The following is a 24,001-nucleotide window of genomic DNA, read 5'->3' on the forward strand; positions in this document are numbered from 1 at the left end:
AATGTGCCAAAACAACTTGCTCCATTCGTTTGCTCCAGAGAAAGGCTCTAGTTTTAAATAGACAATCTTTGCTCATGACTACTAACTCCGGAAGCCCTTGTGCTCCTGTTGACAAGTGTCAGGGTGGACTACAAAAATCGGACCTCTAACCATGGCTCCAGCAAACAAAAATCGTGTGTTTGTAATCGGCGTAGGCATGACAAAGGTATTTTAAATTTATTTGCACATGAGCATGTACCTTTCTGTCAAACAGGGTTACCTATCACGCTACAAGATTGTTGCGTAGGCTTTACTCAAGTACTTCGAAGTAGTGATCAAAACTGTTTTCCTCTCACTTTTCACTTCAAAACATTGCTTTTCACAAGATCGGCATCACACAAATATATCCTTTTCGTCAATCGGTGATGATTTTTGTCTGAATTTTGATTTTGCCTAATGTTGCCATTTTTCAGTTATGCAATGTGATCCTCATGCTCAGTCCATAGTTCATGTTCATGGCAACAATTGTGCAAAGGGTCATTAGAATCCTCTATTTCTGCATCAATGTTATATCGTTATTAAACTGTTTTTTTTAATTAAAGTATTCTGTATGTCGTTGTGAAATAAACTGGATAATATACTTCATGAATGAAAAAAAATGAATAGATTATTGACTTGCATTCTCGTAGTTTTTTGGACGTCAGAGTGTATTGTTGTTGTTTTTAAATATATATTTTCAACAATAATCTGAAACTAAAACGTGCATTAGAAAAAAAAAAACTTTCCATCATACACACATTGGCCATGCAAGACTATAAAAACAAATACAGTATGCAAAATGATAGCAGTAATAAAAACTTGATGATATATACAAATGCCAAATCAGCATATATATTTATCATGGCATCTAAAAGACCATAAAACACATCAACTGATTTGCATGTACAACCAGGTTGTATTAAAAACATAAAAAACAAACAAAATACCTGAATGCGCATTAACTAAAAGTGCATGCGCAGTGTAATTGGGAACTTTTTGCCTTGTGGGTATAAGTGTATTCTGTTGTGATGACCTTCACAGAAGTACTACATACTTTTTTGATTTTTTACATCTTTTTGCTTTAGTTTGACAAGCCTGGAGCTCGAGGTGACTACGACTACCCTGACATGGCCAAAGAAGCAGGTCAGCTGATGACAATTTGGACATTGTCAGCAACTCCCAAGAACATCCGTATCAATTTTTAACTTATTATCCATCTTCTGTTGTAGGTCAAAAGGCTCTTGCAGATGCAGGGATCGCATATTCTGCCATTGAACAAGCCTGTGTGGGATATGTTTATGGTAATTAATTGAATTTGTCTACTGCTTCAGTATTATTTTATAGAGCCTCACTCAATCAGTAATTTTCCTTTTGTCAACATTTCTGTTGTAGGGGACTCCACTTGTGGGCAGAGGGCTATTTATCACAGCCTGGGCTTGACTGGCATCCCTATTATTAATGTCAATAATAATTGCTCCACTGGCTCCACTGCGCTCTTCATGGCACGCCAGTTGATCCAAGGGGGTCAGTTATGCATGATTGTTTTAATGTTGAATGTGGTCTCAGCATCAGATGCTTTTTTTTACAGTCCTGATATGTATATTTGTGGAAGATATTCCTTTTAATGAAACAATTTGAATGTTATATTAGAATTACATATGAATTACATTGATTTAAATAGGTTACGCAGAGATTTTTTTTGGCCTATAGGTCTTTCCGACTGTGTGCTTGCACTTGGATTTGAAAAGATGGAGAGGGGGTCTTTGTCCTCAAAGGTAAAAAAAAAAAAAAAAAAAGCAAAAAAAGGAACAAAAAAACAAGTCATTCATATTCCTCATGAAATAAGACTTTCGGTCAAATAGAATCATATTTGACCACAATAGTTTAAGTTTGGTAAACTCCTAATTAATTTGTAATATGTTCAGTATTTTCTGTACTGCTTTTCCTGACAAGGGAAAGAGAATACTTGGTATAAAGTACTACCTAGATATAAAACATTTACGGAAACAACTGGAATGTTGCTCATTTTAGTACTTGGATCGAACCAGTCCCATGGATAAGCACATGGAAGTGATGATCAACCGTTATGGGATGGAGGCCGCTCCACCAGCTGCCCAAATGTTCGGCAATGCCGGCAGGGAGCACATGGAAAAATATGGTACCCGTACTACTTTAGAGGGAATTCCTTTGAATGCATAATTGCATCTCACCAAGGTTTTTTTTTTTTTAAATTTTATAGGTACCAAACCAGAGCACTTTGCCAAAATTGCCTGGAAAAACCACAAACATTCCACCAACAATCCGTAAGTAGTAATGTACAATATATTTCAGATGTACTTTTTGGTTCTGTGCTTATCTATTAATGGTTATACTGTGGATGTGTAGATATTCTCAGTTTCAGGATGAATACACTTTGGAGCAGGTTATGAATTCTAGAAAGGTGTTTGAGTACTTGACTCTTCTACAGTGCTGGTAAGATACTCTTGTACAATTATGATTCTGTTTTTTTTCCAGATCCAGAATGCATAGATAACATTATAATAGGAGCATGTTATATACATTTGCCTGTCATTAGTCCTACATCAGATGGGGCCGGTGCTGTAGTTTTGGCAAGTGAGGACTTTGTTCGACGTCACCATCTGGAGGCGCAGGCCGTGGAGATCCTGGCCCAAGAGATGGTGACTGATCTGAGTACTACATTTGATGAAAATAGCTGCATAAAGATGGTGAGAAAGGGCCATTGTGCTTTTGTTGTGACAACATAGTTCATGTAACACCGTGACTTTAAAATCTATAACAAATAATACAGATTAGCACAACTCTGTCCAATTTAAATAGCAAAAAGTATTCCAAAACAATTGAAAACTGTTTTTCAGTTAAACTATCAAAAAAAAGTGTTTTACAGTCGAGTCAATACAGTACTGCAGAGAAAAATAGACATCCATCTGGAATGTATATTTACTTGAAACACACTACTGTTCCTTATTCGCATCCAGGTGGGTTACGACATGTCTCGAGTGGCGGCTAAAAAGTGCTTTGAAAGCTCTGGTCTCCGGCCTACTGACGTTGATGTTGTGGAGCTGCATGACTGCTTCTCTGCTAATGAACTGATCACTTATGAGGCACTGGGATTGTGTCCTGAAGGTACTGTATTGCCTTACCAAAATCAAAACCTGATACTGACAGATGTCTCAAATGGACAAGTCAAATGGAGATGTTCATTTTGAGAGAGAAAAAAAAAGTGGAGAAATGTTGTTTATTTTAAAGCTCTGCTTATTGATAGTCTCTGATGTAACTGACCAAGCTCTCATTTGATTGGTGGGCTTTCTACTAACAGGAAAAGGAGCAGAACTAATTGACAGAGGGGACAACACGTATGGTGGCAAGTATGTTATTAACCCCAGTGGTGGCCTCATCTCCAAGGGACATCCTTTAGGAGCTACAGGTAAATATCTATTATTGTGTTATTATTAATACAAGATTATTTTTATTTCTATTAGCCCCCCAAAAAAACTAACAGGTTAAATGTTGGATTTCCAACATATTCAACAAGCAATCTCTACATTAGCCACTAGGTGGCATGTGTGCACTCTAGAATTTACCCAACAAAGTCTATTCTTAATAGAATTTGGATGTAAACAACAGGGGGGGGGGGCACCATCTGGCAAGTGCTTGTACAAAAAAAAAAAACTTTTATATACAGCATGGCACTGATAAGAATGATAATGCACAGGTTCACAAATATGTGAAAGTATTTGCAAAAGGAACAACTACTCCCCAAGTCTAACACAATTAAAAATAATTGAAAGACTGCATTACATAAATCTGGATGCAAGACCACCTTAATGTGTGCCAAGATATATATACATATATATATTTTTGTGACTCAGGTCTGGCCCAATGTGCTGAGCTTTGCTGGCAACTCCGAGGGCAGGCTGGCAGAAGGCAAGTCCCTGGGGCTAAAGTAGCCTTGCAGCACAATATCGGCTTAGGAGGAGCTGTAGTTGTTGCACTTTACAGAATGGGATTTACACAAAATGAAAGGTATTGCCATATTTTCTAGCTCAAAACATTTTTAAAGAGTACCATCCAACTGTTGTTCTTTATCCTCAGGTTAGGTGTCAGTGCAATAGCCACTAGTGCAGGCAACAGCTTGGAAGGATTTAAAGCATATCCTGTCTTTAAGGAGATTGAAAAACATCTGCAGGAGGTATGGGGGTATATTAATAGTTAAACTTATAGTTTGGCTTTCTGTCTTTGGTAACAGTAGTCGATTGATAAAGCATTTTTGATTTTTAAAAAATTGCAGGAAGGTGCACAGCTTGTCAAGAAGGTTGGTGGCGTGTTTGCTTTTCAAGTAAAAGATGGACCTGATGGGAAGGAAGCCACTTGGTTTGTGGATGTTAAGAACGGCAATGGTTCAGTCACCAATGAGTCAGGTAACGAATTCCAAATAAAATTCAAGTCATTTATTGTGCATTATTAGTACAGCACAGCTTGGTGAGTACATTATTTAGCAAGTGTTCAGGAATTTGATTTGTCTGACAGGTTTTATAAGTGTTTTTGTTGTAAGGAACTAAGTCAGAAAATCACATTATTGAAGTCATTTATTAAATGCTAATGCCACCGAAATTGATGTTGCTTTCAGGTACCAAGGCTGATTGCACCTTAACCATGAGTGATCAAGATCTGCTTGATTTAATGACAGGAAAATTGAATGCACAAATGGTACGTTTTAAAAAATACCCCTCTTGTTTAATGTTCAACAATGTTCCTTTCTTTTTTTTCCCTAAAAATTCAAGATAAAGAGCATTTTTAATCCATTTGAACTGGGAGAGTGAAAGTGACCATTAATTATCCCTCCCAGTCCAATTATATCGAATGTGCAAAAATGTCAATGGCATGGAAAGATGATCATTTTTTCTAACGCTTTATTTTGCTGTTTTATTATTTAACCTTTTAAAGCATTTGCAATTAGGTAATGTTTTTTAAAGTGCACTCCAAAAAGTCCTTGAACATCACTGCTCCTTTATGACCTTCAATGACAATTTTCTTTGCACAAGTATAAGTACTGGTCTTATCCATTTCTATTCAGGGATAAAAAGGACAAAACAATAGCCAAAATAATCCAACAGATCTTTATTTCCTAGATATTTCATCGATGTCCTGTTTGCAGCTTTCAATGGAAAATGTCTGGACTGGACATCCATTTTGCAAAGCGTTAAAAAAGAAAATCTAGATAAAGAAAGCTGTTATATAGCTGCTTTTTTGTATTTCTCTGAGTTGCAATCGGTGTTGTAATATTACAAGCATTGTCCACATTTAGCATTAAAGCGGCCTGGCTTTTTTCTTCATTGCATGTTTATACTATGAATTAAAGTTAGTATTTCTGCATTTCTCAGTAAACTCTTTTCTTTTATATAGGCTTTTTTCAAAGGAAAACTGAAGATTACTGGGAATATGGGTATGGCCATGAAGTTGCAGAACCTTCAGGTGTCACCAGGAAAAGCCAAATTGTGATTACTGGAATTTGAGTGGAGACTAACTAACCTTAAAACCATGCAGTTTTTAACAGACATCATTAGTGGGTATGCTATGTTATGTATGCCCCTTGGAATACTGATCTCATCTCTTAATGAGTAATTTTGACTAGCAATTGTGTGATGTGTGACAAATATTAGATCATCAGGGATAGTTTGAGATAGGACTGGCTTTGAACACGCAATTTAAATAGTGGTTTTAAAGCCAGTCTAATGTCCATGATGATATATATTTTGTACACAATACAATAAATGTGAGGTGGTGATTATGACACTAGTGTGGGAGAAAATGACATACTATATATACAATTAAAGCTACAAAAGAGAATACATTATCGTCATTAACTGTAATGTACAGTCAGCTAAAGCCTTGTAATTGAAAAAAATCTTTCTAACCATGCAATTTCAAACATTCTGGTGTTGTTTCTCTTTTGGCTTTGCACAAAGTTTAATAAACATCAGCAAGTAAACTATGTATGTTTTTTTTATTATTATACAGAGTCCATAATTGTATGTATACTTTAAAATGTACGTTTTATACACCCTCAAGACTCCTTTTAGTTGGTGTGCCACATTAATGGACCTTTTTTTTGCCCAAAAAGTCAATTAATTGGCATTCGTGATTTACATTATTGATTTTAAATCGGTAGAAAAACATTGCACAGTACCGTAGACAGTTTTGTTTATTATACTGGATGTGCACTTCAGAATTAAAACAACATTACATGAGTGCATGTTTAAAATATAGAAAAAGTCCTTTTGAAAATATACTATCTGATACCAAAACAGATCATTACATGATACTTCATATCTGATCCTAGTGGACTTTTTTTTTCTTTCCACTGTCCACAGAAGGATGGAATTATTTTCCATAATCATTTCTGATTGACTCATATGCTCTCTGGTATGTTAAAACTTTGATAGAAGGACAAATTGCATCTCAAGAGCCTAGCCTTGAAGCAAGCAAAGAATGAAACCTTGAACTGGTATCATTCATATCATTATAGTATGTATGATTCACGCTCAGTAAGTATACACACAAATATGCAGGTCATTTTTTTCAAATACGGTAAAAAAAAAACCAAAGCCCCCAAACAAACCACAAAAAAACAGTCTGTTTTCTATAAGATCTGCGTTTGTTTGCTGTTATGTTCCCATTTTTTGCAAGCCGGTGAGCCGCAGGTGACTTCAGCCACGTCATTTTATGGAACATGCCGGTCCTCTCGTCCTGGGCCAGCGCCCGAATGCTCAAGACGGCCAGTCGCATCTCTTCTCTACACATTAGTCTCCAGGCCGTTCATATCAATGGAACAGTGATCCTTGTCTCTGTGGCCTCTCTTGTGGTGCGAAGAGTGGGTGTTTTTCTTCTTCTCCATCGGTCGAATGCCTTCCTCCAGTTGGATCAGGCGGGCTACGTCCGGGGAGAGGTGGTCATGCTTGCTGCCCGGAGGAGGCGGTTGATAGCAGCCGTTCTTCTGGTTCTGGTAACTCATCATCTGTTGGATGCTGATCATGGGTTTTGTCTCGCAGATTAGGGGGACCTGGTAGAGGCCATCAAAAGCAGGTTTAAAGATTTTTACATTAGATTGTCCATTCATTTTGATTTTCTTCTATGATCAAATGTAATGATGAAAATAATCACAATTGTACATCTGGCCCTCTATTCCATTTTCTTTTTTCGTTTCCTGACAGAGGATGTTGAATTCCGCAGTAAATTCCGTTCATAGAAATGTGGATTTGCGGGGTGGACTATTATAAAGCTATATATATATATATATATATATATATATTCAATTCTCACCTGTTCGCCTTCTTTTATGAAATCTTTTCTGCAGATGTGAGCCATGATTCCAGTAGCCAAAGCATCGCCCATCACATTCACCATGGTCCTGAATCGATCCCTGCCATATAGAAGCAGTTTAAACCATCAAAATATTCAGGTATGTACATACATTTTCTTTGTTGTTGGTTTCAATATTGTTTCTGCCCTTTGGTCACATTATTAATGGGCAGGTTTTCTGTTCATTGTAATCTTTACTTTACTATAATAAACCCTTTAGAGAATTAAAATGGAAGTGCAGCGTTCTTAACTGGAGCAGGCCATGTAGTTATTTAGTTATTTACTTAAAACCTGCGTACCATTGAAATAAAACACAGCATATTGGTATTCCTACTTGGGACTGCTGAGTGCCCAAATGAAGGTACTTATATTATAACTGTGGGTATTTTCATGTCCAAATACGCAAAGGGGGCTTTCACAGTAATGTACCAACCAAAGTGGCCAGCATCCATCCTTTCAATGAAACCAACTCTATCAAGACCTGGCAGAATAATGTAATGTACTTACAAAGCCCAATCAACAGCAATGATGAGAGAGATGTCATCAGTAGGCAGACCCACTGATGTCAGAACAATCACCATGGTAACCAGTCCAGCTTGTGGGATTCCAGCTGCACCAATACTAGCGGCTGTTGCAGTAATACTGGAAGAGAAACAAAAAGATCATGGACTTTTTGGTCAATATTTTACTTACTATTATTGTTAAATATATCTTAATAAATAGTTTGCTGCTTTTGCAAGCAAAAACTAAGAAGTTTGGGTTATCTGCTAATGCAGGGGTGGCCAAGTCCAGTGGTCAAGAGGCCCTATCCAGTTTGTTGGATCCATGTCTCCCTCCACCAGCACAACTGAATCAAATCATCGGGATTGGTATGAAGTTTCTGGACAGCTTGCTAATTGGGTGATCATTTGATTCAGCTGTGCTAGAGGAGGGAGATATGGAAACAGACTGGATAGAGACTCTTGAGAACTGGACTTGGCAACCCCTGTGCCAGAGCATATCCACTCACTGTGTTTAATACTGGTACATATTTTATAAGTCTGTATGTAGAAGTGATTCATTCATTTTTGGAACCCCTTATGCTCACAAGGGTTGCAGAGGGTGCTGGATCCTATACCAGGTGAATTTACAGTGTTCAACCAGCCTACACTGCATGTTTGGAATATGGCTGGAAAGCGGATTACCCGGAGAAAACCTACGCAGGCCCTGGGGGGAACATGCAAACTCCATATAGTGAGGACCCAATCAAGATTGAACCCTCGACCCCAGAACTGTGAGTCCTGATGGGCCGCCTGTGGAAGGTATGTCAGCACTTAAGTTGAATCCTCAAAAAAATCAGTAGTTCTTGTAATTTAAAGTAAAGAAAACAGCATTTTTGAACAAAATCAAACAAAAAACAACTATCACAGTTTGTTTTTTTGTATTCAATTGTTCCGCTTGCTTGCTTTTTTAATGTTTATTTTTTAATGGCACTTTACTTTTTGGTTTATACTGCCATGTGTATTTTTTGTGTATTTTTCCTTGTATCCACTATTGTGTTAAATGTGTGATGTTTCTGCGGTAAACAGCATCCGGACTAAAATCAGCTAGGGTTATTACCTGCTCTGTTTTTTCAACAAATAATCAATCAAAAGAGTACATGTTGAGTAATCCTTCAATACTGAGTGACAATCCCTATTCAGGAGGGTAAAATGGAAATAACTGAACAAAAACCTCGCTGACGGGCATCTCACAGGAAAATAATCTTATTTAATACATTATACATCTAATGTAATGAAGGTTAAAAAAAGAACTGTATTTTCAAAAGGTTGCTCACTATAGTAAAGGGAGACACTTAACCAATGCAGTCCTAGTTTAGCAAATGAAATCTGAGGATCCAGCTCCCCCGCGGCCCTTGTGAGGATAAGCGGGATGAAAAATAAATGAATATTCTAGAGATATATACTCCTCTATCCTCCGAGCTCAATTTATGGTATTTTTTTGTGTCAGGCCTGATTAATTAAAATCGTCAAATTGTTACTCTTTTGGCATTTACCATCTGTAAATGCAAGAAGACTATAGCAATCAGAATGAAATGTGTTAGTAATATTCTAGGGTCCTATACACACAATCATCATTGGAGCCAGATTTCATTTTGCCTCAGGCTTGTTTAATTCCATGAATTCATTGGGGAATTAAACTTGTTACTTCATCGTTCAGGTAGGTTCAGAATGAAATCTGATAGGCATATTTTAGTTATGAATATTTTTTTGCTCAAAGGTTGATTACTTATACTAATTAATTTTGGACTTATGGTTGCCTATACGTTTTGGGTTATCCATTAAAAGCAATTGAGTGGTTGTAATAAGTCCTGCCTTTTCACATGAAGGTCATTTAATAGGTGCTGCTTGTCATTTTAACATTTTATAAAGCAAGTGATTACTTTTGAGAATTTGGTAAAACATATTGCTTGCCTCTTAATGATATTTCTCAGTGTCAAAGACGACACTAGACGTTTAATCCATTTTTTTGTACTATGTATTGTGGTATTGTATTGTATTGAATTATAAGACATCTAAACCCTCCTTAGCACAGTAAGTGGGTGTTAAATTGAGTTCTTTTCTTAAAATAAAAGGACGAAGGACGATAGCATTCATTCAAAACGCAGTTGATGGTTCCTTATTATGCAAGGACATTTTCCACAAACATTCACTCAAAATGAAGCTCTGTGGTCAGCGGCCAAATAGCACGGGGAGGAGGAGGGGGGGGGGGCAAATTATTATAATTCTGGCGTGACGAGAGAGATGAGTCATACAGGTCATATGGGTTTTACTGCCAAGGGATTACGAGGGAATGGGCACAGCCCGAAGCTATGGGCACAAGTCTGCTTAATGTTATTACACGAGGACATATTAAATCAGAGGGAGTGAATGTTTTCCCCCCTCGGTAAGGACTTGTTTACCTTTTGTAAAGGTGTGTAAAGCAACAGTGGACAGTAACTACCTTTTGTGTAACCTTCAGAGTTGATGTGGCCTCCAGACTGATTTGGCAGAAATCAGATCAGACTAAGAAGCTCACATGAGGCATAATCTGTGTGACATTTACATACAGTATATGTGTATCCAGTAAATCCCATAATAATTTTTAATCATTTAGAAAACTCAATATGTGATGTGATTAATTCAAAATCGTAAAACACACGAGAATGCAATGCTTTCCCTCCTAAAATATCCACGGGGTGGACAGTGGGGAATTTCGTTTTGCATGCGAGTGACCAGTTTCGCCTCATTGGTATGTACAGTAATGTCTCCCTTCATATACAAATATAATGCAGATGTCAGCTAAGGGAGGAAAACATTTTGTGAAGCTCATCTTTTCCTATCTCTTGCCTCACATGTAATTATTACAGGGTTTCAGAAAAAGAACATTATATCATGAATTAAACATGATGGCATTGGGCTGATTTACGGTCGTTTTGCTTCTTCAGGACCTGGATCACTTATTGCAACCATGTATTTTGCTTTGAAAACTTTGAAGATGAAGTATTAGCTATCAGTTTGTGATCTTCTGACTTAGGAATGGACTGTGTATGATAAAAGACCAATCAGACCTGGAGTGAAATCTGTCCACATATCCCAATAAGCTATACTCTTTAAAGATAATATGACATTGAAAGAATGTACATCAGCCTCTGAAACTGAAAGATTTCTTTTGCTCACCTAATTGTGATTATTTGTCCAAAGTCCAGTTCGTAGTTATTGACTTGGGCAATAAAGATGGCTGCCACGGCTTCGTAAAGGGCTGTGCCGTCCATGTTGATGGTGGCCCCCACAGGCAGCACAAAGCGAATGATCCGTCTGTCAATATGGTTGTTTTCTAGGAGGCACTTGAAGGTGATAGGCAGAGTGGCAGAGCTGGGGAAGAAAAAAAATCCAACATGAAACTAAATGGGTTATCCTGGCTTTTATATCTCCCATCCATGTAATAATACTTTGTCTATCAATTTGTCTTGAAAGACTTAAACTCAAATGACCTTGATGATGTAGCTAAGGAAATAAGCAGTGCCTGTAGAATTCCTCTGATGTAAACAATAGGACTCTTCTTTGTGATAAAGAAGTACATGGCTGGCAAGATGAAGAGACCATGAAGCACCAAGCCCATTACTACTGTGATGGCATAAAAACCCAGCTTCTTCCCCATTGCCGATGGATCGTCCATTTCCAAGATCTTCCCGGCCACCAGGAAGACAATACCGAAGGGGAAATACCTGGAAAAAGAGACATTTAGAAAGAATATGTGTACAAATTGACCTGTTCTCATTGACATTTAAAGGCTAGCCAGATATAGGTTGTTAGTTCTTACCAGATAACAATGGCAACGATCTTGAGAACAGCTTCGTTCAAACTCTGACAGAAGTTGACCAAGGCGCTTCCGTTGGGCCCCATTCTTCCCAACATGATCCCTGGACCAATCACATATGCAATTGATAAATTATACACATGTTATGGTCCTTTTTTTAACCCGCAAAGAGGAAATATTAGAAAACCAAGAACAATAAATGTCAAAGTAACTATAGTAAAATGTAAAACAACAGACTAACTAAGTAGAATCTATTGATATAAATGCTTTGCAGATAAGCAGGTCCAAAAGCTATGAAAAAAAAGTGCGACTTATAGTCCGGAATATACTGCACGAGCACCATGTAAATAGCTCCTTACCCATAGTGGCGGAGAAAATGACGATACCCAGCACGTTCATGCCTTCGCTCGTACCCGCCGCAGTTTTCATGATGACATCCGGGGGTGGCGTGAGATCCAAGGAAAAGTTCTGAACGTCAGTTCCATTGTCGTCCTGTATGCCGTAGATGTAGACCCTCCGAGTGGTGGTCTCATCCAGGAGCTGAGCCACTGTTGGTTTAGCGATGTATTCGGGGAATCTCTGAGTTCGATACTTGAAAAGGAAAAGGAAGATAAAGAAGAAGTGAGGGTGAAGATCAGAAATGTGAAAACAAGTCTGGGAATTTGGGAAATAAACACTTCCTTGGAGGTATTTTATTGCAATGAGTACTACAACTACTATAGTATACTATAACTAAATACCTCCAATAAGACATAACCTTTCGACGAGGATATTGACATCCAATCCATTTAAACTAGGAGTGCTTCCAGTTAGGGACCACCATACAATTTGGGAATATAGTTGTTGTAAATCTAAGATTCCATCTTACCTGTTGAAATGTAGCTTGAACCAAGTTTGCTGGAAACATGTTGCTGTGGATGAGAGGGGAAAAAAATGTATTCAAATCTTTTACACTGTGACTGTATGGCATTGAATGTGAAATGAACTTGGTCATTTTTATTCGTACTAATAAAAATGAATAAACACGGGATTTCTCTTTAATTTATTAGCTGATATTGACTTCAACAAATGTCAAATCCATCTGAAGTGGGAAAGCTGTTAGTAAATATTTACCACCAGCCTTCGTAAAGTAAAAATTTGACATATGTCACCCAAGCAATGATATATGCAGTACAGGGAAGAACTCAAACTCAAAAACGGTGCTCAATTCACCTGAGAGCATTCGCTCTCCAACCTATTTTGCGTCCAAGACGGCACAAATCAAGCTAATGTGCTATTTTCATCCTTTTGCGAGCTTTATTAAATCCAAGAATCATCATATTCAAGAACACGGGTGCTCATTACGTTGACATGCACACTGGGCCAAAGTCAGACACTCTGGGCCATTTGTGAATGTACCAATATAGCAGGGCTGCATGATAGATGAAGGTTTTAAAGAAGCTTTGCCAGATAAATCCAAAGCACAGCTGTGCTCTTCTACAACACACACACACACAAACACACACACACACACACACACACACACACACACACACACACACACACACACACACACACACACACAAACACACATTGCGAGCATGTGAACGTCACGACTGCCATATAATCAGTAGAAAGTTGAATTGGACAGTCTTGCCTCATTCAAAAGGCAATTTATTTCCGCTATAATTCATTTTTTGATGAAAAAGCCCAAAACATAGGAAAAAATCCTTCTCGATTTTTCCTTGTCAGGGTTTTTCAGATGTAATCAAAGCCCTTATTGGAAACCCTAAGAGAAAATATGTTGATATCTAAGCAAGTTGACCCTCTTTCCCGTTGACCTACTATCACACTGACACTGTGACTCAACCGGCCTCAACAAAGTTCACCTCAAAAACACCCAGCTGGGTTTGAGCAGCTCTAATTATCTTAACGCGCCAATCCACTGGCACGCTTCGCTCAAGGATTTCCCCTCCTTCCTCAGGCACTCTGCGTTTGACCTCAAAACCATTTAATTAGTAGTGTAAACTCGATAAATAATTTGCTTCTAACGCTCCTTCCCCATCAATGGGGTTCTCACCTCAGTTTACACCTGCTGAGATTTTAAAGTGAACCTAAATTAATTTTTCTTCAGCTGCCTTTGACATCATTTCAAGCCAAAATGAATGGAATGTAAATCTCCAACATCAGCAGGGAATGTTTAATAGTCGATAAAGCTCAGTTTGCTCATGTCTTTTGAGAGGTCAGACCATACAAGACAAGACTTTAAAAGTTATTATATTTTAGTTTTATACATGTATATTTTATAGATATATCAGTCCAATTCATTTGAACTGTGATTTGTCAAACTATTATTTCATCTTGTAGTCATTAACAGAGGTAGTGGAATTTTAGTACACTGAACCCCAGCGATAAGGCGTCCCTTCATTGTGTTTTTCGCATTTTTTTTAGGCTTTTTTTTAGCCCGAGGGAGGCAACAAGAATTTCTCTCTTTCAAAATTCAAACATGGCAGTCAGTGAGCATCACAGCGTTACTAATAACCTAAAAATAACTATAAAAATCATAAAATAAATTGGCTTTATGATCCCAACCCCTTTACGGATTCATTTTGTAACTCGGGGGTCCACTCTAACATAACAATTGACAGTAATTGTTGATCTATGGAACCCGCCCCAATTTTAAATGACATTAATTTGGAAGACTAGCCAATCAATGCAGGTCTTGAACTTGTGGAGACCAAGACCAGATCAAGAACATCAAACTGGGTACAATTTTCCAAACCCATCTATCCTGACACAGTTCAAAATTTGGAGTCTGTCTCACCGAATGAGATCCAAAAGTGCGTCGGCAGAACTGGTCATTGGCTTTTTGCTTTCATCCGAGTCCTCCTTCTGAGCAGCTCCTCCGGGATGGATGATATACACCATGATAATGCCAACCACCACGGCAACAAAGGTGGTCCAGAGGTAGTAGGAGATTGTCATGATGCCCAGTCGGCTGGAACATTTGGCATCCAGAGCAGCCAGACCCGACATCAAACTTAAATAAGAATTATCCCAGGATGGAAGACAAGAAAGAGAAGAAAAAGAATACATTTAGTGGAGGGTATTCTCCTCAGAAAATGACAAAAACAATCACTTGCCCTGTAAAAGGTCAAAGGTCACAAAAGAAGTCTAAAAGATCTTTTTAAAAATTCTCCAGGCCTCCTGAAAAGGGTTCGAGTAGGGTTCTTATATTTCATTTTGGTTTTTACCAAGTTCTGGCAGTCTTTTATGATCATAAAACTGTACTTGTTACTTTGTTCGGTTGTTCCGCATAATGTGCCATTTTTTTTTGGAGGGTGTATGAAGATAATACGGTATTTTTAAGCATCGTAACGTATTAGCATTACAACTCGTTGAATGACCAATGATTGATGTATAAAAAAGAAAAAAAACAGAGTACCGCTAGATTTCAAGCCGTGCCAATTTCCTGACTGTGACATATCAGATGCAAAAACTATTAACATTTAATGAGAAGGCAAAGCATGCTATTCAGGACTCAAACCTAATAAGCAGAATTCCCTGTCGTTTTGAGAGAACTATTTGTTTCTTAATGATTAGAATAGTAATGAAAAATGTTGTGTGTGCATGAGCAACGCCATATTTTGTGCAAATATCTTATCCTGCGTTAGATTAGACATTAGTTGTAAAACTAAACACACCCTTCAAGGCATACAAATAGAAAATGAAAAAGAAAAAACTGGATGTCCCTGTTTTGTTTGTTGTTTGGTTTTATTTTTACAATTCTGAATATGAATTGAACTTAGCACGCCTAATAAAATCAAAATTAAACAATATACACATGATGGTAATGTTTTCAAGTTGTTTTTTTTTGATTTTAGAGAATTTTCCTTCCCCAGGAATAAAAAATGCTGACTACATTCACATTTTTTTTATTTCTGCTACCAATATTGATGTTTACATCCTGCATGCATGTACCAATTGTCGAATCCTGATTTGTAAAAGCTTGTTTTCAGTATATGAAGCTTCTGACCATTTTGCATCTTTGCCAAGGACGACAATTAATGTAATCTTTACAGAGCATATATTCACAAAAAGCATTTTTTAAAGTGGAGGTTGGAAGAAATATTCCATTTGTATTTTGAGTACCTAGTTGAAAAATACAAAATAAAACCACCTAGTAGAAGAATTAACATAAAAAAACAAGGCCCTGAATCTCAACGGTTTGGCTTTTTGGAGAAAACAGCTTCGACTATTACATATTGTGAATAAAAGTTCACCAAAATAATTTCCCTTAGACTCATTATTTCTATATTAACACACAGCAATGGATTGCACCGTCGACCTCTTGTAGACAAACGTGTACATGACCATTGATTCTGCATGACGCGTACACGGGATAATCTGGTTTCCTCTTTGGCCGGCGCGCAGATGGTTGGGAGGGGAAAAAAAAATGGGGACAGACAGGCTATAGGGATGGAGCAGATATTTCACCCCTAGATAAGCTGTGTCAAACAGCTGATCTGTGCAGCACTAACCAGATACATTCTACACAGTATTCCACTCCAGAAACACTACACAGCAAAATCAGATGAATATACATAAATACTCAAATATATTTGTACATGAACCTGGTTCTTTTTCAAATATTCTAGATGAGTTCTAATTACGTGGCCTATATTTGATACGTATTGCAGCATTTTCCTGAAATAACTAACATGTATTCTGTTTGCTATCTTTTAAAAATAAATAAAAGGAAGAGGCAAAAGGACTGGGATAGAGAAATGGACAGAGGGAGTTGAGGATAGATTAACTTCTCATCCAGACTTTGCTGGTGCATATATTGTAAGTAGCTTATTGCACAAAGCAGCCTGCATGTAACCGGCGTGTTTGCCTGATTTGTTTTGGGAGTTTTTTTGGTGCGTGGTGGACATTACTGACCTCGTGTAGCGCTTTGGGCCCAAAATAGCCATGGGGTGAATTTACAAGTCCACGTGTGTATTTTGACAAGATAATACAGTCCGTTTTGACTGGTGGTCAATTTCGATTGATTGACTTTTGTTGTCAATGATAGTCAATGAGTTATATGGCAATCAAAAAAGATTTTTGTTAGTTATAATTTCAAAATTTAAGGGTAGACGATGAATTTTAGCAGTAATGATGGAACAAACCTGGTCACACATTTTTTATATTTTCTTTGGGGTGTGAAATGTATACTTTTTAGTTCTATAGTGGTTTCAGAAACATTTTACAAAGCAAGTACAACCTCACACAATACTTTATTTTCATTATTAAGGCCAATATTTAAATGTTTAGGGAAAAAAAATCATAAACTAGATACATTTTGATTGGATTTTGTTGAAAAAGTGGTAATGTATTAAATAATTGCATTCAATACACGTCAGACTACAATTAGTTGCTTCAGATATTTCAACAAAGGGAATTGTCCTTAATAAGTATACATTAATAGATTTTAAAAAGGTTGTTTGAACATTTACAGTCAATTATAACCGCCATGCCATAATTGTTTAATAATTTAATTCTTGTCACATAAGACGTGGACGATCACTACCACTCTTCCTGGGGATTGTATTGAATAAAAAAAGACATTTTCTTTTCTAATCACAGTAATATTCAACATTCATATTTGACCTTGGTATTGACAATGTGCCGCGCTAACTAATTATTACATCTGATGAATAGCGGCAAATCCAATGGAAAACATAGTGTGTATTAAGTCAGGCAAGGACAAGGGCAAGATCACAATTACTTTATTCTGACTTAGAAAGCCTTAGAAACTGTTTCTTTCTTATGTTATTTTTTTAGCAATTTTTAAAAGTATTCATTTTTGGTCAAACTGCGATATGTGTTAAGTACTTGACCCCCCCTGTCCTTTAGTGGTGGGTTATTTAGTGGTTGTCCTGGTTTTAACTTATTCACTACCAGTTCAAGTAACCAAGTTTGTGTTTTGGTTGTTAGTAAAATAAGGACATTGATATTGGAAAGACTAATTGACATGGGATTGTTTTCAACTGGAAGTGATTGAATGATCAGAAAAAATGGACTGACTTCATTGGCTGACACTTTTTAACTGGCTCCTACCTGGAAACGACAAGTGGCAGGATGAGCATTTTTAACATCCTCATGAGCAGTTCTCCAGGAAATTGAAAGTACTTGACTTCCTGAAAGATAACATTTAAAATTAAAAAAACACATTAATAGGCAATCTATACTGGGAACTTTGTCATCGTGTATGAAAAAAAATCTGCATTGTAAAACACAACATATTATGCAGTAGAAAGTGGGTCAACTATCAGCCTTTTTCCCCCTTCACTTTTCTTTCTAAAATCTAAAATACCGTGAGCACTGTGGTGAATTCTAAGTGACCTCTCAGCTTGGCATCTGTTTCCAAGAAAGTTCATGCGATCAGCCAATAGTCATCCAACTGATTTAGCGTTTTGGGTTCATTGAATGTGAAAAACCACATTTATTGAATTGGTTAAAATGAAGTACTGAAATTCAATTTCACAGTTGATCCCCCTAAAAGGCACAGCACACGGTTTAATCATTTTTCATTTTCCGTGACACAAATAGGAAAAAATGTAGTCTCAGCATGTGCGTGTGTAACTGCTATTTGCTGGGAAGTGAAATCGTGCCATCTGTTACCATAGAAGCACTGTATTAGACCTAATTGGCAGTAAGATGGGGCAGAATAAAGGTTAGGAGTTCCTTACATGCAAGAATGTATATATTATATATTTACATATATATTTATACTTTATTATATTTAGCCTGTTTAATGCCTGTTCTGGGACATCAGAGGAATTAATCGAAGGCATTTTTCCATCGACAATTCCATACCACCTAATCTGTAGATGGTGTTAACCTTTACCGGGTTTTCTGTAGAATCTAATGAATATCCAGAATGAAAGGTTGTAGGCCTGTGATACTTTTGATAACTACATCTCGTTCCTCTGAGTGGTGATGTTGTAAATGTCAGTCATTTGCCACTGCGGTTTTCTACGCTCGTATACGAATTACACAGCTGTTATTTTTCAGTTGCTGTTCCAAATCGGAATGAAGACATACAAATTCACCATCTTGGATTGTGTTTTTATAGTCGTATGCATTGTGGTTTGGAGTCGGATACAACTATTGGTTTGATTCCGTATCACAATCCCTAAATTCACTTCATCAGGCCATAGAGGCAAAGAGTTTCCAAATATTCAGTCATCAACTGTGTATTTAACGCTTTCCCTGCCAATGACAGCGACAGATTTCCAATCCATTTGCACTGGGTTGGCTGGTAGTGATCATTCGCTGCTAGCTCGGGGTGTCAATCACAAATTTCGTGGCGTGCCATTCATTGTAAACTGCAAATACAATCTAATATTTCCAGCCCATGCCGATTGCGGCTCATGTGAATTATATAAGTGAACATGATGGTCTGTTGTAGACCTGATGTCTCTGTGAGTGATTGACTACTAATCTCCCCACCGGGAATCCTGATCCATATATGTGCCCAGCATCGTCTCTGGGCAATATTGGATGTTGATGGAAAAAAAGCAAAAGATTCTTGAGGCAGCAAATTTCCCCGATATTGAATCTGAAAAGCCTCAAGGTGCAATTTGACAATCCCAATCACAAAGAACGGAGCTCCCTCTACAAAATGGACTGGTGTGCTGCGTCTTCTTGTAAACACCCCGATTAGAGGGTCTGCCTAGGCCCCGGATTTATACCAAAATGTCTTTTTAACGGTTGTGTTTGGGGTCACAATGAGCAGGGAGGGGGGGGGGGCATCATTTGAAATGGACTGACCTGTACGGAGAGCTGCTTGCCTCTCAGGAAGAAACCAAGCAAGCAGCCAACTACCACAGCAAGCACAGACAGGATGAGTAAACCATTCTGCTTGCAGACATTCTTAACCCGCCCCCACACTTCTTCCAGCGCCACCGCCATCCTCACCGCCTCCTCCTAGAGCAGCTTGGTCCTGACCGTAACTTTGTGAAGCCCTCCCACAGAGGGGAAAAAACCCAAGTAGACCCCCAACTGTTGATTATTCATCCATGTAGATCCGACAGCGCACAGTCGGCAGACACCTGTGCAAAGTTCTAAGACCTGTAAGCGCCACAGTTGGTGGAAAGCGATTAAAGCAGGCCTCTGCAGAAGGTTGAGGGATAAATCAAAAGTGAGAAACGAAAAACTGGCAGGTGATTTGCTGGATGGATGCCCTGGTGGTGGAGAAAAGTCAACACCCAGAAAAATCTGCAGAAATTCCTCTGCGCCCAAAGCAATCTGCTTCCCGGGATACTCCACATGAGACTGACAGCATCACACAGACAACCTCTCCCACCCGTACACTTTTCCCGATGGCCGATAGGGGGCCCTGCAACAGCTGGTGCTATTGTTAATACTGCGATCCTATTAGGCCGCTCTGCACGACTTCCATCTAAGGCCGGATTACCGGGCTCTCTGAACAATTGGACCGAGGATTGTTGAAGAACACACAAATGAAATGCATGAAAAGTTCAGAGTCATAAACATTTGTCCGTGGAGAATGCCTGAATGATTTCATTGTTTTTTTTTTTTGTTTTCTTTCTGTGTGCATAATTATGTATATGAAAAAAGTGATCACTTTTTTGGTCACACTATGCTGCTACCCTAAACTTTTTAACGGGGTAGAAGATGATGGCAATTAATCATAGTTTTAGAAGATTAAATGGGTAGAGCAGATGTGTGTCATCAACTTCTCGTTTCTACTCCTCTGCAACCGTGCTACTGTGATTTGACAACATATTAAAAACACCAAGAAAATCTTCAAACAGAATTGCTACCATTGATTTGTCAAATGAGCTCTTGCAATATTTAACTATCTATTGTTAAATATGTATCAGAAAACTTACATCTTCATTTGTGGTGGAATTTTCGAGCATAATTCTGCTCTAATTCTGGAATAATTTATATCGTATTTAAACAGCAGATTTTTTTTGTGTGGTTTTTCCACCAAGATAGAATAAATGGAGAATCTGAGTTAAAAATGTGAGAATAAAAGAGCAGAGATCACTACGAGCACATACTCAAAGCAAAACATCTCATTTCATTTCCTTCCATAATAGTGTAACAGGCTTTCACCCAATAGATGATATTACACTAATTGTAATCCCAGATGCTGCATCTGCATGTTCTGATGAGTAATCTCTGCCTGGGTTTGAAATATACTTTTTTTTCTTCAGGCCATGAAAAAAGACTTCAATATAAAAAGAAGCCTACCAAATAGAAAGTAGTTTATCAGATAAATTGCTGGGAATTTCAGTCAAAATGTTTAATAATTGCAGGGAAATAGTGATTAAAGTGGAAATACTTATTAATATGCCATCAAGGCAATACCTCACATATTTGACCTTTGCATTGACACTCTTATCAATGTCAATTAATTCAATAAAATAATGTTTTCACAGGTACGTATCCGAGTGAGTAACATTTATGCACAAGCAGTTGCTGGTCACAATCCCCAACCAACCACTGTCAAATAATCCCCTTTCTTCTGCCAATTTTTTCCCTGTTTCTGGATTGGACTCGGAGATAATCTGGGATTAGAGCAAACTGTTCGGCCTAGTGTTCTTCTCATTCATGTTGATAGCCACACATGTACAACACCTAAAGTTCATTCGCTGTGAACCACTCATGTTTCAGGACGTTTCAAGTCCTGTACACATACCAGATTTTGTTTTAAAATTCATAGTATGGTGCCAATTATACTCTAGTGCAATTTCGATGTGGAATTATAAAAGGGAAGATCCAACCAAAGTGACTTGTTAGTTCCTTATGATGGCGCTTAAGGGACAATTTGTACTTAAATGCTGTCAAATAATGGCTCAATAGTCACAATGTGATAGAAACACATGAAATAGCATAACTAGCAAGTAATGAAACAACTGCAACATCAAGGGAAGAAAAAAGACGAGAAGATAAAGTATAAACGTTCTTTACACCCCGAGAGCCACAATGCGTGATGGGTGGAATAAGACTGCTCTAATTGGTCAATTTCCATTAACATACATGCTGTGTTCAATATAGTAGTCAATTAAATACAAGGAGAGCCTAGGGATATAAAATACATACTTTATTCTCCATCTCTTTGGTTAGCATGGGATCGATTCCCATTGGGTGGCAGTGTGATTGAGAATGGTTGTCTGTCACTTTGTTTGCCCGATGATTGACGATGGTGACCAGTCTAGAGTGTAGTCTGTCTTTTGCCCAAAAAGATGGGATAGATTCCAACACCCCATGACCCTAATGGGGATCAAGCACTGTTGAAAATGAATAAACAGATGAAGAAGCACTGAAAAATACTGGAATTACATTTTTGGCAACGCTGGGGCCAACTAAAGCCTTGTTGTTTTGAATCCCATTGTGTTACAAAGTAGCCTGCATGTTAACCATCAAATTAGTATATGAGATGCACTTACCAGTTGGCCGCCGAGCTGCCGGAATTATTATTGTATTTTTTGTAATTATAAATACATTTATGGATTAATGCTCTGTGATGGGCTGGCAACAAATTTCAGGTTTTAGCTGCCTTTTGCACATAGTTGGCTGGAATAGGCTCAAGCCACCTGAGAGACTTTTGTGTGGATAACTGAGTCAGTGAAAGAGAGGGACAGAGAGAGAGAGAGAGAGAGAGAGAGAGAGAGAGAGAGAGAGAGAGAGAGAGACAGAGAGAGAGAGAGGGGAAAGAGGGGGGTGCAGGGGTAGCAAGAGCCAGCTATTTGCCATTCATCATGAGCAAGGAGCATTTTAATCCCGTTTGCCCATGCAGTCAACCTGTGGATTTCTCAGTCTGATGTTGACAGTTTTTTTTAGTCATCAGCATGAGCACTGAATGCAGCAGCTATTTCAGCACCAGCAACAAGTTGGTGGATGCTTTCACCTGCCCAAAACCGGGAAATACCGGTGCTCGTTTCTGTTGTGGATTTAATGACTTGAAGTACTGCTGTGAGGACCCTAACAGTTTTTATCCGCATGACTATGGTTACATGTGGTGGCTGAGGTAATCTTTACAATTTACTATTATTTGATTATTTTAGTGAGGAATTTTCAGTAGAACTTTTGGTCATGTACTTCTCGGTTTTAATCTATACAGTGCATATTTTTGTCTCGAGATTTGTATTGTTTTTATAATATATATATATATACATCTATATATAGATAGATATATATACACATAGATAGATATATATATATTTTTTTATCTTAAAATCCCTGAATTGTTCTATACCAGTGGTCTCCATTTTAGCCCCCAAGGGCCACATTCAGAAAATTCAAAAGATCTGAGGGCCAACTTCTTCTACCTTTCATGAATGTGTGCATATATATATGTATATTGTTCAAAACTCATATACGTTATGATACGTTTGGCTATATGGGGTAAAAAAAAGAAAGATTATTGGAGTCCCATCCGATCTAATCTGTGAAATCCAAAGTAAGGTGTACAATATTTTGTTAATACCTTTTTATTTTCCCACCCTTTCCCCTTTCTCAGTATTTTGGCTCTCTCTGGCCTGTCTTTTGCAGCAGTGGTCCTTCTAGCCTTCCTCATAACAGTGTGTGTTCTTTGCTACCTCTTTATTTCCACCAAACCAAGTCGTCGTGACAACAACATACCATTAAGAGCACCTGGTTAGTGTGTGTGTCAGTCATTAGCTGACATATCTTTCAAGGCCTCTATTGTTTCATTTTTTCTTTCCTTTCAGCATGTGACCCTCAAGAGGCATCCGGCCCGACAGAACCAGCATGTACCTCTGGTCCTCAGGGATTTCGAAAGCACTTCATGTGTAGCAAATTACATTCTGCTAACGCGGCTCCTGTTCCGGAGCGTCTTTTCCAGAGGTGCTTTATAGCCAATCTTACAGACGTAAGAGTGGAGAATCCATCATAAAATCCTCAAAAAAGGATCGAACATCTCGATGTGAACAAAGAAAAATGCAGGGAAGATTCTTTTTGTCGAGTACTGTTCAATATTTCCTTGTGTGACCGATTTATCTAACGTCAAATCACCTTTTACAAGCAACTGGTGTTTAAGGATAAGAGATGATTGTTAAATATGACCATAGATGTAATTGTAGGGGGGGGGGGGGGGGGGAGGTTTATTTTGTCCCTTGCAAAACATAACAAAAATGTTATGTTTTATGAAACAGAGATGCTTAAGGCTTCAGGACCAAAGAGGGTCCAAAGCCCATTTTTAAACTTACATACAAAATGTACAGAAATGTTCTGTTGAATT

At 38.0% G+C, this 24,001-nt stretch overlaps 3 protein-coding genes across 5 annotated transcripts; 2 read left to right on the forward strand and 1 right to left on the reverse strand.

Moving 5' to 3' along the window:
• The first annotated feature begins 56 nt into the window (after positions 1 to 56).
• On the forward strand, positions 57 to 6,031 carry scp2a (sterol carrier protein 2a). The gene is made up of 16 exons (XM_077723884.1): positions 57 to 205; positions 1,104 to 1,161; positions 1,248 to 1,319; positions 1,411 to 1,542; positions 1,729 to 1,793; positions 2,050 to 2,176; positions 2,258 to 2,321; positions 2,404 to 2,490; positions 2,594 to 2,744; positions 3,015 to 3,162; positions 3,356 to 3,463; positions 3,909 to 4,062; positions 4,132 to 4,228; positions 4,328 to 4,457; positions 4,667 to 4,746; positions 5,443 to 6,031. The coding sequence occupies exons 1-16, from the start codon at positions 152 to 154 to the stop codon at positions 5,536 to 5,538; spliced, it is 1,623 nt and encodes a 540-aa protein (XP_077580010.1). The 5' UTR covers positions 57 to 151; the 3' UTR covers positions 5,539 to 6,031.
• On the reverse strand, positions 5,880 to 20,067 carry slc1a7a (solute carrier family 1 member 7a). Its single transcript, XM_077723883.1, has 11 exons — positions 19,537 to 20,067; positions 17,821 to 17,900; positions 14,540 to 14,755; positions 12,605 to 12,647; positions 12,096 to 12,327; positions 11,740 to 11,839; positions 11,411 to 11,644; positions 11,097 to 11,291; positions 7,906 to 8,040; positions 7,360 to 7,459; positions 5,880 to 7,099 (listed from the first exon to the last, which is right to left on the reverse strand). The coding sequence occupies exons 1-11, from the start codon at positions 19,675 to 19,677 to the stop codon at positions 6,833 to 6,835; spliced, it is 1,743 nt and encodes a 580-aa protein (XP_077580009.1). The 5' UTR covers positions 19,678 to 20,067; the 3' UTR covers positions 5,880 to 6,832.
• On the forward strand, positions 8,238 to 23,843 carry LOC144201344 (protein shisa-like-2A). Of its 3 annotated transcripts, none has more exons than XR_013327318.1 (3): positions 8,238 to 8,699; positions 23,293 to 23,397; positions 23,472 to 23,511. XR_013327318.1 is itself a non-coding variant. In XM_077723885.1 (3 exons), the coding sequence occupies exons 1-3, from the start codon at positions 22,590 to 22,592 to the stop codon at positions 23,654 to 23,656; spliced, it is 501 nt and encodes a 166-aa protein (XP_077580011.1). In that variant the 5' UTR covers positions 22,487 to 22,589; the 3' UTR covers positions 23,657 to 23,843. The 3 variants fall into 3 exon arrangements, 1 of the variants encoding a protein (XP_077580011.1); XM_077723885.1 differs by lacking the exon at positions 8,238 to 8,699 and adding an exon at positions 22,487 to 22,768 and having other exon boundaries at positions 23,261 to 23,397; positions 23,472 to 23,843; XR_013327317.1 differs by lacking the exon at positions 23,472 to 23,511 and having other exon boundaries at positions 23,261 to 23,395.
• The last annotated feature ends 158 nt before the right edge of the window (positions 23,844 to 24,001 follow it).

Source organism: Stigmatopora nigra, chromosome 9 (genome assembly GCF_051989575.1).
Source record: "Stigmatopora nigra isolate UIUO_SnigA chromosome 9, RoL_Snig_1.1, whole genome shotgun sequence".
Lineage (NCBI taxonomy): Eukaryota > Metazoa > Chordata > Actinopteri > Syngnathiformes > Syngnathidae > Stigmatopora > Stigmatopora nigra.

Excerpts from the sequence above, each read along its gene's own strand:
- LOC144201344 (XM_077723885.1), top strand. The coding sequence starts at position 22,590 with ATGAGCACTGAATGCAGCAGCTATTTCAGCACCAGCAACAAGTTGGTG. Across the intron at positions 22,769-23,260 it reads GGTTACATGTGGTGGCTGAG|TATTTTGGCTCTCTCTGGCC; the intron begins GTAATCTTTACA and ends CCCCTTTCTCAG. Across the intron at positions 23,398-23,471 it reads CATACCATTAAGAGCACCTG|CATGTGACCCTCAAGAGGCA; the intron begins GTTAGTGTGTGT and ends CTTTCCTTTCAG.
- scp2a (XM_077723884.1), top strand. The coding sequence starts at position 152 with ATGGCTCCAGCAAACAAAAATCGTGTGTTTGTAATCGGCGTAGGCATG. Across the intron at positions 206-1,103 it reads TCGGCGTAGGCATGACAAAG|TTTGACAAGCCTGGAGCTCG; the intron begins GTATTTTAAATT and ends TTTTTGCTTTAG. Across the intron at positions 4,229-4,327 it reads TTGAAAAACATCTGCAGGAG|GAAGGTGCACAGCTTGTCAA; the intron begins GTATGGGGGTAT and ends AAAAAATTGCAG.
- slc1a7a (XM_077723883.1), bottom strand. The coding sequence starts at position 19,677 with ATGGCGGTGGCGCTGGAAGAAGTGTGGGGGCGGGTTAAGAATGTCTGC. Across the intron at positions 11,840-12,095 it reads CATTTTCTCCGCCACTATGG|GGATCATGTTGGGAAGAATG; the intron begins GTAAGGAGCTAT and ends TGATTGGTCCAG. Across the intron at positions 11,292-11,410 it reads TCCTTAGCTACATCATCAAG|CTCTGCCACTCTGCCTATCA; the intron begins GTCATTTGAGTT and ends TTTCTTCCCCAG.